Below are 14,757 nucleotides of genomic sequence, written 5' to 3'. Positions count from 1 at the left end.
GAAAGGAAGTTCCTAAAAATACTATGACAAACATATATATTTTAGAACAGTTATGAACATGACTTACTAGGTATCACAAAATTACCACTTTTCACTTTCTTACTCACACAGAGGATACTTTTTCTACATAATCAGAGCCCAGGTCCCAGTACTTTATTGTAGTGCACTGTTCAGTTGGGCAAGAGCATATGCTACATGTAGCACTACATGGTGATGATGATGATGGATGGATGATAGATAATTTATTAAACACTTAACTATATACCAGACACTGTGCTAAGTGTTAGGAGCACAAACACAAGTGAAAAACAACACAGTCCCTTGCCCTCAAGGAACTAATTCTAATGGGAGAAGAATCATTAAAAGGACTTGAACAGCTAAAAGTGGGAGGGTTGGAGGTAGTTCCATTGCTGGCTGTTGGGATAGCCATGGAAAAGGAGATGAAAGAGCCAGGTTCAAAGAGAAAATGGCTGGCATGGGTACTCCCTGCAGGTTGCTTTCCCCCCTCCCACTGGAATAGCATGCTGCTTACTGTTCCTTTCATGGGACTAGGGGAACTGAGGTGCTACATTTCTAGCACTTTAGCTCATTAATCTGATTCAATGTACTCTCCATTGACTGACTATCAGCTAGCTGTTAATCAGCCTCTTGGAAGGTAAATACTTTTTAAAAAGTGAAACTTTTTAAGGAGGTATAACAGGCACTGCTGATACAAAACCAATCCCTTGAAAAATGTGGGGCACGTGCTCTCACAATGCACATACATTTTATGGGGTGACTGGGAACAAATGATACAGTAATAGTGAGACACCTGTGGAGAGCACGTACTTACAAAAAATAAATTCACATATCCTAGTTACTGCATAACAAACTAGTGTTCTTATCTAGTCCAAAACCAGTCATGCGCCTTGAAACTACCATGTTTGCTTTCAGTGTATCTCCCCCTTCTAGCTGGATTATTGGTCCAGTCTTTCATGACATGGGGTGTGGGGGTAAGGGAGAGACATAGGAAGAGGGAAAGTAGCATAATACTCTGAACTCATCTGATATTCCTGCCTCTTTGTTGCCCTATTGTTTTTGTTGTTCAGCCCTCTCTGTCCCTTCGTGAAACCCATTTGGGGTTTTCTTGACAAAGATATTGGAGTGGTCTACCATCTCCTTCTCTAGTTCATTTTACAGTTGAGGAAACTGAGGCAGACGTTAAGTGACACACTGTTAGGTCACACAGCTAGTGGGTATCTGTTTGTCTTTTTTTTGTGTGTTGTTAAAAGAAATATTGGTTGAGGCCTGTCCCTGATCAATGAGACAAACTGAGGAAAAGAAAGATAGAAGTATTTTATTAAGCTCACCAAGACAGCAAGTAGTTGGGTGCTGCTGCCCATTTCAAATTGCTACTTTTTATAGACAGGATATATAAGGGCAATATATAAGGATATATAAGAGCAAAAGTATGTTGATTGGTACTCATAATCATGAGGAGATGGGGTTAGTGCCACTTCAACTCCTCCCTCATTATAGTATCATAGTGAGATGGGATTAGTGTGTATACACAAGGGTATTTCCAGACCATCTCCTGCAGGCTGGCTGCACATGTGCCAAAGTCAAAATAAGGCGTAAAAATGAGGTCACTCAGACTGACTGCACACGTAGCAGACTTTGCACAATCATTTCTTTGGTACTAACCATACTTATGGTGCAGCACCACATTAGGACCTCTGTCAGTCCTCTATCCTTACCTGCATCATCTTACTCTCAGCTGCTTATAATTTGGGAGTCAGTAATTTTGGAATCAGTCCTTTGCACCAAGGGAGGTCCTATAAACACAAACAAAACACAGTCCCTATGAGGACACACACGAGAAAATCCACTAACAGATATTTTAGCTATGAGAGATTTGGGAGCCAAGAGGTTAAACATTCCCATAGTGACCAGGGTTCCTTCCAATTCTCCTGGAACTTGTTCCAGGCATTCTGAACCCAGTCCATATGGGTATGAATATTATCAAAGTTGTCATGAACCCAAGTGCAACACTCCTGACCTATGAGAACGCATAGTCCTTCCCTCTTTTCCAGGAGGAAATCTAGAGCCAGTCTATTTTGGAAGGCCCTAGCTTTAAGTGCACGGACCTCAGTATTTAAGTCCTCCACTGAACCTATGGTTTCATTAACAAATACTTGCAAAATGCTGTTCAAAATATTCAAGAGCACCAGACTGCATCTGCATGGGACATACATGGGTAATAAGATGGGAAAAGGCACATTCAGCATCACTTACTAAAGAGGGAAGTGTGAAAGAAACTTGAATGGCTGCACACTTGATTTCCAAATGTGTGCTAGGAGTCAAGGTAAGTGTGGGCCGGAGGCCAAAAAGCACCCACTCCAACCTACCCTACTAGTACAATTTGAGGGGATCCAGTAATGAGCTTTTCTGTTACACAGGAAATAAAATCCCTGTGAAGCTATCCTAAAAAAATCCACTCATCTGCCAGGCCTCCTGTCTTAAAAAAAAAAAAATTCTCAGACCTTTTCTATTCCGAATGGTCACATTTCATTTCAGGGATAGAGTATAATCACATCTCATTTGCCATCCCATTTCCTGACCTCGTGTCCTGTTTTGTTCATAACAACAGAACTGAAGACCTGACAATGTCACGGCTCAAGCTGGAGATGAGATTGCAAAAGGTTAGTGATCTTTTTCCGATTAAAAGTGATTAAATGGAAAGATTCATTCTGCCAGCCCATGGCAGTATAATTTGTTACTATATGTTTGCCTTATTGATTGCAAAATAATAATCACATTAGTTCTGAATATCTGTCCCTATACCCACAGGGGCATCCCTTCCCCAAGGACAAAGGGATATGCACACATTTCCAGCAGTTGATCCTGTTAAAAGCATAGCTGGTATATTGGATCAGATACACATAAGTGTTGGGCTCTCCTGTTCTCCCAACCCCATGCCAAGCAGGGCATAAAGCACAAACAGAAAATGCATAGTAGATAGTAAGGTCCTAATCATCAGGTCAAATAATTTAATCTCTGTTTGTCTTAATCCAATGACAAACCATTCCAGTATCCTTGACAAGAAAATCCCATGGACAATATTGGCGTGCTATGGTCCGTGGGGTTATGAAGAGTCAGACACAACTGAATGACTAAACAACAACAGGTACTTTTTTGAGATAGGTAGTTGCCTTAGCGAATAGGGTGCTGGGCTTGGAGTCAGGAAAACCTGAGTTCAAATCTGGCCTCAGACACTTAACAGATTTGTGATTCTATGCAGTCATTTAACTTCTGTTTGCCTTAATCCACTGGAGAAGGAAATGGCCAACCACTCCAATGGGCAGCTAGGTGGCACAGTGGATAGAGTGCTGAGCCTGGAATAAGGAAGACTAATCTTCCTGAATACAAATCTGGCCTCAGACACTTACTAGCTGTGTGACCATGGGCAAGTCACTTCACCCTGTTTGCCTCAGTTTCCTATCTGCAAAATGAGCAAGAGAAAGAAGTAGCAAACCACTCCAGTATCTTCGTCAAGAAAACCCCTAATGTGGTCACAAAGAGTTGGACATGACTAAAAAATGACTGAACAAATCAGGTCAAACAAAGAAGCAGCCAAAAACCATGGTTCGGTGTTGGGCTCCTTTTTCCTCTTAACTGGGTTCAGGGGCTGATCAGGAGTTTCTTCCTCTTCTGAGCTGAGGTCAATCATGGCAGGCTTCACATGAGCGTGATGTATTCAGGTCATCTACTCAGTAACCTTGATGGCAGTATAACTAATCAGCAGAACCTGGAAAGGCCCATTCCAGGAGGGCTGGAGACTAGAAATCTTTCTGAAGCAGCAAATCCACCTGTAGTCCTCTGGCTTAAATGGACGCACTATCTCTTCCAAAGGCAGAGTCTGCATCAAGCCTTCCTCCTTCCTGTAAAACAGAACTGTGAAAGAGGACTAGAACGAAAGATCACATTCCTTACTATGCTTTCACCCCCTGTGGCCAGGCTCAGGCTCCAAGGTGCATCCTTGGATAGACTACCAAACAAAATTTCAAAGGGTGACAATCCACAATCCTGCCTGCTGCAATTTCTAAGTTGGAACAACACGAGGGGAAGTAGCTGAGGCCATACTAATTGTTTACTTTCCCAAAAAGATCTTAACTTCTCTATTTAGCTGCTTCTCCCCCTTTATGATTGTAGGTCATAGGGGGTGTATAGGCTCAGGGTTATCCCAAAACACTTGGACAGTTTAGTTATTTCTGCAGTAAAGTGTGGCCCTTGGTTATAGTCAATAATATATGGCAGGCCAAATCTTGGTAATATGTCCTTGGTTACACATTTTGCCATTGTGTTTGCTGTGGCATGTATTGCTGGAATAGCTTCCACCCAATGGCTCACATATCTGTATTCCCTAGACTCTAGCAATTCAATAAAGTCGATCTACAGTTATTCATATAAAAGAGTCTTCTTCCCTCGTGCCACCCCTACCTTCCCCCCCTCCGCCTTTTGTCATAGTTTTTGCGGATGTAGAACTAAAAGGGATCATTGAGATAAATCTAGTCAAACTCTATAATTTTACAGTTCAGCAAATTGACACAGAAAAGCAATGATTTGTCCAGGATCACACAGGTGAGTGGCGGAAGCAGGATTTAAACACAGGTCCTATGACTTCACATCTAGCTATCTTCCATTTCACACTTACTTCACTGGTTCTGCTCTCCTGCCCCAATTTCCCTGTTCCTCAGTTTACTCATTTTCTGTGACTTACTCCTGTATTCCACCTCAGCTATACCTTTAACTATGCCATCATCCACAAATGACTACTGCCACATCCATAAACTCAGAAATTCCCTTATGTGATCATAATCTATTGTCATTCTCCACCCCTCCCTCTGCCTTTCAACCCTCTCCTTCATTTTCATTATGACCTTCAACTCAACCCCTTAGTTTTTTTCCCCAGGACATCATCCCTACATTGTCTACACTCTCCTGCCTATTCACTTCTACACTGTTTTCTTCTCTTGAGTCCCTTGCCCCCTTATCCTCTCTTGTTCTGTGAAGTTTCAGCCCTAGATCATTCCTACCAACTGCTTCCTTTGTTCCTACATATATGCTGCTGAACAAAGCTGGAAGAAATGAAACCATGCTGACCTCCTCCTCCCATCCAATAAACTCCAGTAGCTCCCTATCAGGATTAAATATAAAATCCCATCTAGCATTTCCTTCATAACCTACCGGCACCCACTTTTCTAGTCTTCTTACATCTTACTTCCCTGCAAGTATTCTTTGATGCTGCCAACAGACTGAATCAGCCTCTAACCTGTGGATGGCCAGAGCTGAACAGAGCAGGCTAGAGACAGAAAGGTCAGGCATCAAACAGAAATTTAATTTCAAAGTGAGGGAATTGGCTTGCAAGCAAGGACATAAGTGCCAGGGTCCTTTCTCTAGTGAGAGAATCTGAAGCAGTGTGGGGAGACCTCAACACTTACACCAATGGTGGGACAGTGAGCTGTAGTTCTGACAATGAGGGATAACAGCAGTAATGTGACAAGTTTGATTCATAACACGGCTTCATGACCAGAACTCATCCAAGTTCAGTGAACACCTAGTGCTGTTCAAAGCAATACAATAATTTTGTGATTTTGCCAGAGGGTGAGATCATCTAGACGGTGAGTGCAAAAGGTTATTGTTATGCCAAGCTCAGGGCACAGCTTGCTTGCAAGGCCTTAGCTCTGGAAAATAGGGTGTCTCCTAATAGCTTGACAATGCAAAGACACCAACCTCCTTGCCATTTCTCACTCAAGACACTCCATTTCCCAAATCTGACCATTTTCATTGGCTGTCTCCAAATACCTTGAATTTTCTCCCTCCTTATCTCTTCCTCTTCTCTTCCTTCAAGTCCCAACTAAAATCCTACATTCTACAAGACTTTTATGATCCTCTTTAATCTCGTACCTTCCCTATATTGGTTATCTTCCTGTATATATCTCATTAGTACAGTTATTTGTGTGTTGTCTCCCATATAAGATTGTGAACCTTGATATCAGAGATTGCCTTTTGCCTTTCTTTGTTTCCCCAGCATTTAGCACAGTGCCTGGCACATAGTGGGCACCCAGAAATGTTTATTTAGGATAGAGCACCCGCCCTGAAGTCAGAAGGACCTGAGTTCAAATTCAGCCTGAGACCAAACACTTGACGCTTACCCAGGGCTAGTCACTTAACTCCAATTGCCTAAAAAACAAGAAATGTTTATTTACTTAGTGTTCATTGTCTATTGTCTTTATCCCATATATCCAGGTCTTTAATCCTATCCGTTCTTTGATCATCTTCTTTTCCACTCAATAGCTTCCTACCACTTTCCTAAGTGTGTTTTGCTTTCCTTACATCTTATCACCAGCCTCAGCTAATCCTTCCCTTTTTCACTTCTGACCTTCTTACAGGGCCATGTTGTTGATTGATACCTACCTACTATCATCTATATCTTAAAAAATATATCTTTAAAAATTCTAAGTTGTTTACTAAGTTGCCTATGCTTCATCCTCTATCATTTAGACAACTTGAACTTTTTTTCCTTATCATAATTGGTTCTTTGCATCTTCATAATTTCATTTTTAAGTGCTTCCCATACCTACAGAACTTTCCTTCTCAGATTTTCAACTGTGGCATGCTACTTATCCTTTCTCTGAACTCCTGGAAATCTGTTCTCTTAAAATCTACAGTATATACCAGGTGTTGTAAAAATTATTTTGCTTTGTGAGGAATCTGACAAATTACACTTTGAAATTATGATTCCCCCAAAAAGCTTCTTAGGACTAATGAATATTTGAAGAATGAATTGTTTTCTAAATATTCTTGTTTTGAAGTATATAATCAAATCTAATTAATTTATTTTAAAAATTAAATTTTATTCAATTAACAAAAATATTTTTTCTTTTGCCAAAGCTGTATTGCAAAAAAAAAGTTTTTAAACCCTTGTAACAAATATGCATGGTCAAGTAAAATAAATTTGTGGTTGTCTAAGTTAAAAAATTCTACATCCTGAGTCCATTTGTGAGGGGTTGGATAGCATCTTTTAGCATTGTTCTTTGCAGGTTTCACTGAACATGTCCCTTTTCAGCTTTCTTTGTGGCACAAAAGTATTTCATCATATTTATACAAAATAATTTGTTTGCCCAATTCCTAATTGATAAGCACTCCCTTAGTTTCTAATTCTTTACCGCCACAAAGAGACACTAAATATTTTGGTATTTGTGGGTCCTTTTTCCTCTTTTTTGGGAGTATAGGCCTAGTGTTGCTGGGTCAAAGGATACACAGTTTAATGACTTTAGAGGCATAGTTCCCAATTACTTTCCTGAATTGCTAGAATAATTCACAATTCCACCAACAATGCACTAATGCACTTGTTTTCCCATAAACCCTCCAATATTTGTCATTTTCCATTTTTGTCATTTTTGAACCCTGATTAGTCCTCAGTAGAAGAGACATGGATTAGGAAGAATAAAAAAGAATCTTTGACTTATAATCAAACTCATTCCCTACTATTTCTTTTTATAGTTATAACTAACAAAATACTAATTCACTTCAAAGTTACCATATGACTATTAGTTAGATAGATGCGAAGTATCTAATACTTAGAATTAAAAAACAGTTGGTTTATATCAATATTATTGAAATTCAACCAAGAAGTTAAAAAAGAATAGTATGAGAACAACTTTGAACTAATGTGTAAAATTCGTGACAAGGCAAACAAAAAATTCCCACATGATTATATTTAAAATTTAAATTTTATGTAATTGTATTTTTTTAAATGGCTAAGTACTTATATTTTCTCCTCTCCCACTACTAGAAAAAAAAAAGGAAAAAACCATAACCTTTGTAACAAAAAAACATGAACAGCTGACCAAAAGAAACTGATGAATATGGGACGCTTTTCCCCCTTTGTCTTTGACTTTCTTGAAACAGTGGGATATGAACTGATTAGTGACTTTTCTCACATGATTCCAAATTGTCTTCTGCAATGATTGATCTAATCTATATTTCCACCAAAATTGTACATCTTCCTATAGCTATTCCAGCATTGACTGTTTCTATCTTTTATTATCTTTGCAGCTCACTCAGTATCAAGTGAATCTAAGCTTTGTTTTAATTTGTACTTATTGTTAGTGGTCTGAAGCAACTTTTTACATGGTTGAGAGTTTGCAATTCTTTTGAAAACTTCATTCAGGAATAGTTCTTGGCCTTATTTATTTGTATCAAATCCCTAGGTATCTTGAATCAGAGATATTAATGTGAAGATTTCTTTTCTTTTTTTATTAATTTATTTTGATTCATCAACAATCACGTCCATATGATTTTGAATTTAAAGTTTTTCTCCCCCTTCCTCCCCACGACCCTCCCTAAGATGGCGCACAATCTGATATAGGCTATACATATACATTCCTATTTAACATATTTTCACATTAGTAATGTTGTAAGTAAAAATTAGAACCATTAGGAAGAACCACCAGAAAGAAGAAACAAAACTCAATAGAAGAGGGTAAAAAATAGCAATTCAACTTCCATAGTTCTTTCTTTGGATGTGGATAGCATTTTCCATCATGAGGCCTTTGAAGATATCTTAGATCCTTGTATTGCTGGGAAGGGTTAAGTTTATCAATATTAGTCATTGTACAACGTGGCTGTTATCGTGTACAATGTTCTCTTGGTTCTGCTCGCTTCACTCAGCATCAGACCATACAAGTCTTTCCAGGTTTTTCTGAAATCAGCCTGTTCATCATTTCTTATAGCACAATAGTATTCCATTACATTCATATACCACAACTTGCTCAGCCATTCCCCAATTGGTGGGCATCCTCTCAATTTCCAATTCTTTGCCACCACAAAAAGAGCTGCTATAAATATTTTTGTACATGTGGGTCCTTTTCCCATTTGTATGATTTCTTTGGGATATAGCCCTAGAACTGCTATTGCTGGGTCAAGGGGGACGCACATTTTGATAGCCCTTTGGGCATAGTTTCAAATTGCTCTCCAAAATGGTTGGATCATTTCACAACTCCACCAACATTGCATTAGTGTTCCAATTTTCCCACATCTTCTCCAACATTTATCATTTTCCTGTTTTGTCATGTTGGCCAATCTGATAGGTGTGATGTGGTACCTCAGAGTTGTTTTGATTTGCATTTCTCTAATCAATAGTAATTTAGAGTATTTTTTCATATGACTATACATGGCTTTAATTTCTTCATCTGAGAACTGTCTGTTCATATCCTTTGACCATTTATCAATTGGGAATGACTTGTATTCTTACAGATTTGACTTAATTCTCTATATATTTTAGAAATGAGGCCCTTACCAGAGACACTGATTGCAAAAATTCTTTCCCAATTTTCTGCCTTCCTTCTACTCTTAGTTGCTTTGGCCTTGTTTGTGCAAAAATTTTCAATTTAATGTAATCAAAATTATCCATTTTGCTTTTTAATGTTCTCTATCTCTCTTTTGGTCATGAATTCTTCTGTTCTCCATAGATCTGATAGGTAAACTATTCCTTGTCTCCAGTTTGCTTATAGTATCAGCCTTTATATCTAAGTCATGAACCCATTTTGACTTTATTTTGGTATACGGTGTGAGATTTTGGTCTATGCCTAGTTTCTGCCATACTCTTTTCCAGTTTTCCCAGCAGTTTTTTTCAAAGAGTGGGTTCTTATCCCAGAAGCTGAGGTCTTTGGGCTTATCAAATAAAAGATTACTATAGTCATTGACTACTGTGTCTTAACCTATTTCACTGATCCACAACTCTATTTCTTAGCCAGTACCAAGCAGTTTTGATGATTGCTGCTTTATAATACAATTTAAGATCTGGAATTGAGAGGTCACCTTCCCCTGCATTCCTTTTCATTAGTTCCCTTGAGATTCTGGACCTTTTGTTCTTCCAAATGAATCTTGTTACTATTTTTTCTAACTCTATAAAATAATTTTTTGGTAGTTTGATTGGTATGGCACTGAATAAATAAATTAGCTTAGGTAGGAGTGTCATTTTTATTATATATTAGCTCGGCCTACCCATGAGCAACTGATGTTTTTCCAATTATTTAGATCTGACTTTATTTGTGTGAAAAGTGTTTTGTAATTGTGTTCATAGAGTTCCTGGGTTTGTTTCAGGAGGTAGACTCCTAAATATTTTATAATGTCTACAGTAAGTTTAAATTGAAGATTTACTTTCTCAAACTACATTTTATTTAATGAATTGCTGTGGCTCAAGAATTCATCACCAAATTGTCAGCCAATGGACAATAAGCCCATAAACAAAGGCCCATCTTTTAAGTACAAAGTTAGTAGACATGAGCAGGCTGTTACACAGAATAAATAAAAACCTCAAAGAATAGAAGTAAAGGATGTCATAAAAGAGGGTTAATCATGTAGTAAGGGAAAGAGACCACCTGGGGGACAACCTGAGTGCTCCACCAGCATCTCGTTATGTCCAGAGAAATCCACATGTGTCTCTAGAATATTTAATGGACCTGTTAAAAGCAATTATCTGAAATAAAAGGAAACTGAGGACAAAGTTACTGAGCATCTATGATTTAGTTGGCAAAGCTAGCATTTGCATATCAAATAAAGTCATCTGACTCCTCAGATGTCAGAAGCAAGGAGTGATTACAGAGTTGATTTTTATAACAGAAAAGAGGAATAAAAATATATAGAAACTTGTTTTGAACAGAATTCAATTGGACAAGGCAGTTTACTTGACTAGTTAGCTTCTCCCAGCCTTTCTTAATCCTGCCCAAGAAGTCCTTCCTTACAAGTGGTGCCTTTTGCAATCAGAAAAGCTCCCTAGGAAAGACAAACTTTGTGGTTTGTAATTAGCAGCCACCTCTTATTTTCCAGCTACCACGCTTAGAAGATTCCATTACTCAACTTAGATTCCACCTTAAGAAAAAAAGGGAGCTTATCCGCTAAGACTGGAAAGAGGAACTTAACCTCTAGCCAACCTTTCTCCAGCTGCCAGAAAGGGGAACTTCTGGTGAACCCCCTTTCTACTAGAAAAGGAAACTTACCCTTTAAAAACAGTTTTATAATCCTATGATTATTTTATTATGTCTTACTCTAAATTATATGCTACTAAATGATAAAGTCTTATCAATGTGTCTATTCACTAAGTCTATAGGTAACCTAGACTTAAAGAGACTATCTATGTTAGTCTGGCTTAGCTGTTAGGGCTAGCTTTTCCTAAAGAAAGGAGTTTAATCCTGTAACCAAAGTAAAAATAAATCAAAGTGATCAAACTAATTGATTTCCTATTCAGACCCATGGTGAATTAGGAAGACATAGAGTCACACAGAATGGACAGGAATGGGTAGGTTATAATCTATACCTTCGAAGAATTATCCAAGTCAGTAAAATTAAAGATTCATTTAAATTTTTGACTGACATTTTTTTTATTCTAGCAGAATTTTGATCATGTAAGAGTGTTTTAATTTTACATACTCAAAATTGTGTGACCTCTTAGGAATATTTCTCTTCCTTGTTTTGTTATTTCCTCCTAGCTATAGTTGTGTAAAATACCTCCTTCTGTTGTCTTCTAGGTTTCATATCCATTTGGAATTTATTTTATATATTATGTGGCATAAGATATTATTCTTAACCTTTTTGCAAAACCATTTTCCAGTTTTCTTGGAGGTTCTTTTTTATTAGGAAGTCCTTCCTGAGGGCAGCCAGCTGGCGCAGTGGATAGAGCACCTGTTCTGAATTCAGGAGGTCCTGAGTTTAAATCCAACCTCAGACACATAACACTTACTAGCTGTGTGACCCTTCATCCCCATTGCCCAACCAAAAACAAAAACAAAAAAAAAAGGAAAAGAAAAGGAAGTCCTTCTCCCACGAGATTTTCTACATATGTATTCTTTGGTTTATTGAACATTAGGCTATTGTATATGACTGAGTCCTAGGTCTTACTGTTTTAGTCTATTCCATTATTTTTTTTATTATTATTTTTATTATTTTTCTATTTTTTTTAAGGTAGTTAGGGTTAAGTGACTTGCCCAGAGTCACATAGCTAGTAAGTGTCTGAATCCAGATTTGAACTCAGGTCCTCCTGACTCCAGGGCTGGTGCTCTATCCACTGTGCCACCTAGCTGCCCCTATTCCATTATCTTTTATAATGTAAGTTCAAAACACACTTTGTAATACTAGTTCAAATTTGAATATTTCCTGGGTAAATTCAGGGCTACATTTTCAACTCTGTTTCATAGAAAATAACTACATTTGATATTTATGACTGCTATAAATTATATATCCTGTTGACCTCTCACTATTTACTAGTGAGTTTAACTTCGAGTGTTTCTGGATTACACTGAAAATGTCTGCTGCAATTTCTGAGCAAAGTTTGCCATAGGTTTAGGAATATAGTACATTCATTTCAAAATGTCATTTCCTATTCATCCTGTACTACTGATTTCAGTTTAAGGTTTTTCTATACAAAAATAATTATTTTTTTCTTTTTTTTACATTTAATTTTTATTATATTTTTTCTCAATTGCATGTAAAAAATTTTTAACATTCTTTTTTTTTTAAATGTTGAGTTTCATATTCTCTCCTGTCAAGGTATTAGGAGACACCCTGTTTTCCAAAGCTAAGGCCCAGCAAGCAGGCTGTAGCCTGAGCTTAGCATAACAATAATCCTTTGCACTCATCCTCTGGATGATCTTAGACATAGCAAAACCCCAGAATTGGTACTTATGATTTCCCTATTTCCAAGGAGATCCTGGCCTAAGAGCTGGAGCTACAGTCAAAGTGCTGCAGCAGAAAGTGATTAATCACATCTACTGACATTCTACCAATCTCTGTGCTTGTAACTGCTAAGTGAACCAAACCAGGTGTTGCACTTCTGTTCCTGCCACGCTAACTTTGGTTCTATACCCCACTGAATGATCACAAGGCTCTATGACCCTTACAACTTAAGAAAATCGCAAGACTCAATGATTCTAATAACTTGAGAACTGTTCCCACAGGATCTAAGAATGCCTGTATTGTCCCCAAAATTCCTGTATACATGGGCCTGCTGTGGGAACTGTTTACTCAAGATTTGAGAGTAACTGTGTTGGGTCCTGCCTTTTTGTGGTTTTCATACTTAAAACCCTACTCCTGCTACAAGCTACCAGCTCTCTTTCTCAGGGGCAAACCTGTTTTCCTCACTCTGAAATTAAACTGCTATTTGATTCCTGACTCACCTGCCTCTGGCCTGCTTTGTTTAGCTTTGGCCATCCACAGTTCAGAGACCAGTCCAGTCTGGACTACATTGTTTTTGTTTTGCTTTTTGGTGAGGCAATTTGGGTTAAGTGACTTTCCCAGGGTCACACATCTAGTAAGTCTGAGGCCAGATCTGAACTCAGGTCCTCTTGACTTCAAAGCCAGAGCTCTATCCACTGTGCCACCTAGCTGCCCCTTAGACTACATTTAAAATTCTTTTGTCACTCCCACACTTTGTTCTTCCCCCCCCATTGAGATGGTGATTTAATATAGATTATATATGTGCAGTTATGCAAAACATTTCCATATTAGCCATGTTGCAAAGGAAAATGCAGTCCAAAAAGATAAAAGCCCAAGAATAATGAGGAAAGTAAAAATCTGTATTCAATCTGTATTCAGACTCCTTAACTTTTTCTCTGTAGATGGGTAGCAGTTTTAATCACAAATCCTTTGGAATTGTCTTGCTGAAAATAGTTAAGTCATTCACAGTTGATCATCATATAATATTGCTGTTACTGTGTACAATGTTCTCCTGGTTCTGCACACTTCACTTGTTAGTCTTCCCAGGTTTTTCTGAAAGCATCCTGAACATCATTTCTTATGGCACAATAGTATTCTATCACAATCATATGCCACCACTTGTTCAGCCATTTCCCAACTGATGGGCATACCCTCAATTTCCAGTATTTTGCCACCATGAAAAGAACTGCTATAAATATTTTTGTACAAGTAGGTCCTTCCCCCCCCCCTTTTTTCCCATCTCTTTGGGATATTGGTCTAGTAGAGGTATTGCTAGATCAAAGGGTATGCACAGTTTGATTTCCCTTTGGGTATAGTTCCAAATTGCTCTCCAGAATGGTTGGACCAATTCACAACTCCACCAACAATGTATTAGTTTCCCAATTTTCCCATATCCCTCCAACATTTATTATTTTATATTATGTTAGTAAATCTGATGGATATGAGGTGGTACCTCAGAGCTGTTTTAATTTGCATTTCTCTAATCAATAATGATTTAGAGCATTTTTTCATATGATTATAGAAAACTTTGATTTCTTCTGAAAACTGCCTGTTCATATCCTTTGACCATTTATCAATTGGGGAATGACTTGTATTCTTATAATTTGACTTAGTTCTCTATCTATTTGAGAAATAAGGACTTTATCAGAGAAGCTTGCTGTAAATTTCCCACCCCCACCCAGTTTTGTGTGTTCCTTTTCATTTTGGCTGCATTGGTTTTGTTTGTGAAAAATACTTTTTTAATTTGATATAATCAAAATTATCCATTTTGTATCTTATAATGCTCTTTATCTCTTATTTGATTATTTTTCCCCCCTTAATTATAAATCTGACAGTTAACTATTCCAGGATCCCCTAATTTGAGTATGGCATCATCCTTTTTGTCTAAATCATGTACTTATTTTGATATTATCTTGATATACAGTATGAGATGTTGGTCAATACATAGTTTCAGCCAAACTGCTTTCCAGTTTTCTCAGCAACTTTTGTCAAATACTGAGT

At 37.8% G+C, this 14,757-nt stretch overlaps 1 protein-coding gene across 1 annotated transcript in view; it reads right to left on the bottom strand.

Moving 5' to 3' along the window:
• Positions 1–213: 213 nt before the first annotated feature.
• LOC144456898 (uncharacterized) overlaps positions 214–14,757 on the bottom strand; it is a 28,486-nt gene continuing 13,942 nt past the window's right edge. The window contains exon 2 of the mRNA XM_078153103.1: positions 214–3,920. Coding sequence (XP_078009229.1) covers positions 3,904–3,920 — 17 coding nt within the window. The 3' untranslated portion in view covers positions 214–3,903. The remainder of the gene's footprint in view (positions 3,921–14,757) is intronic.

This window comes from Phascolarctos cinereus, unplaced genomic scaffold, assembly GCF_003287225.1.
Source record: "Phascolarctos cinereus isolate Bilbo 61053 unplaced genomic scaffold, phaCin_HiC Scaffold_4;HRSCAF=312, whole genome shotgun sequence".
NCBI classification, from domain to species: Eukaryota; Metazoa; Chordata; class Mammalia; order Diprotodontia; family Phascolarctidae; genus Phascolarctos; species Phascolarctos cinereus.
Note: the sequence above shows the minus strand (reverse complement) of the source record. Positions and strands in the feature narration are given on the sequence as shown.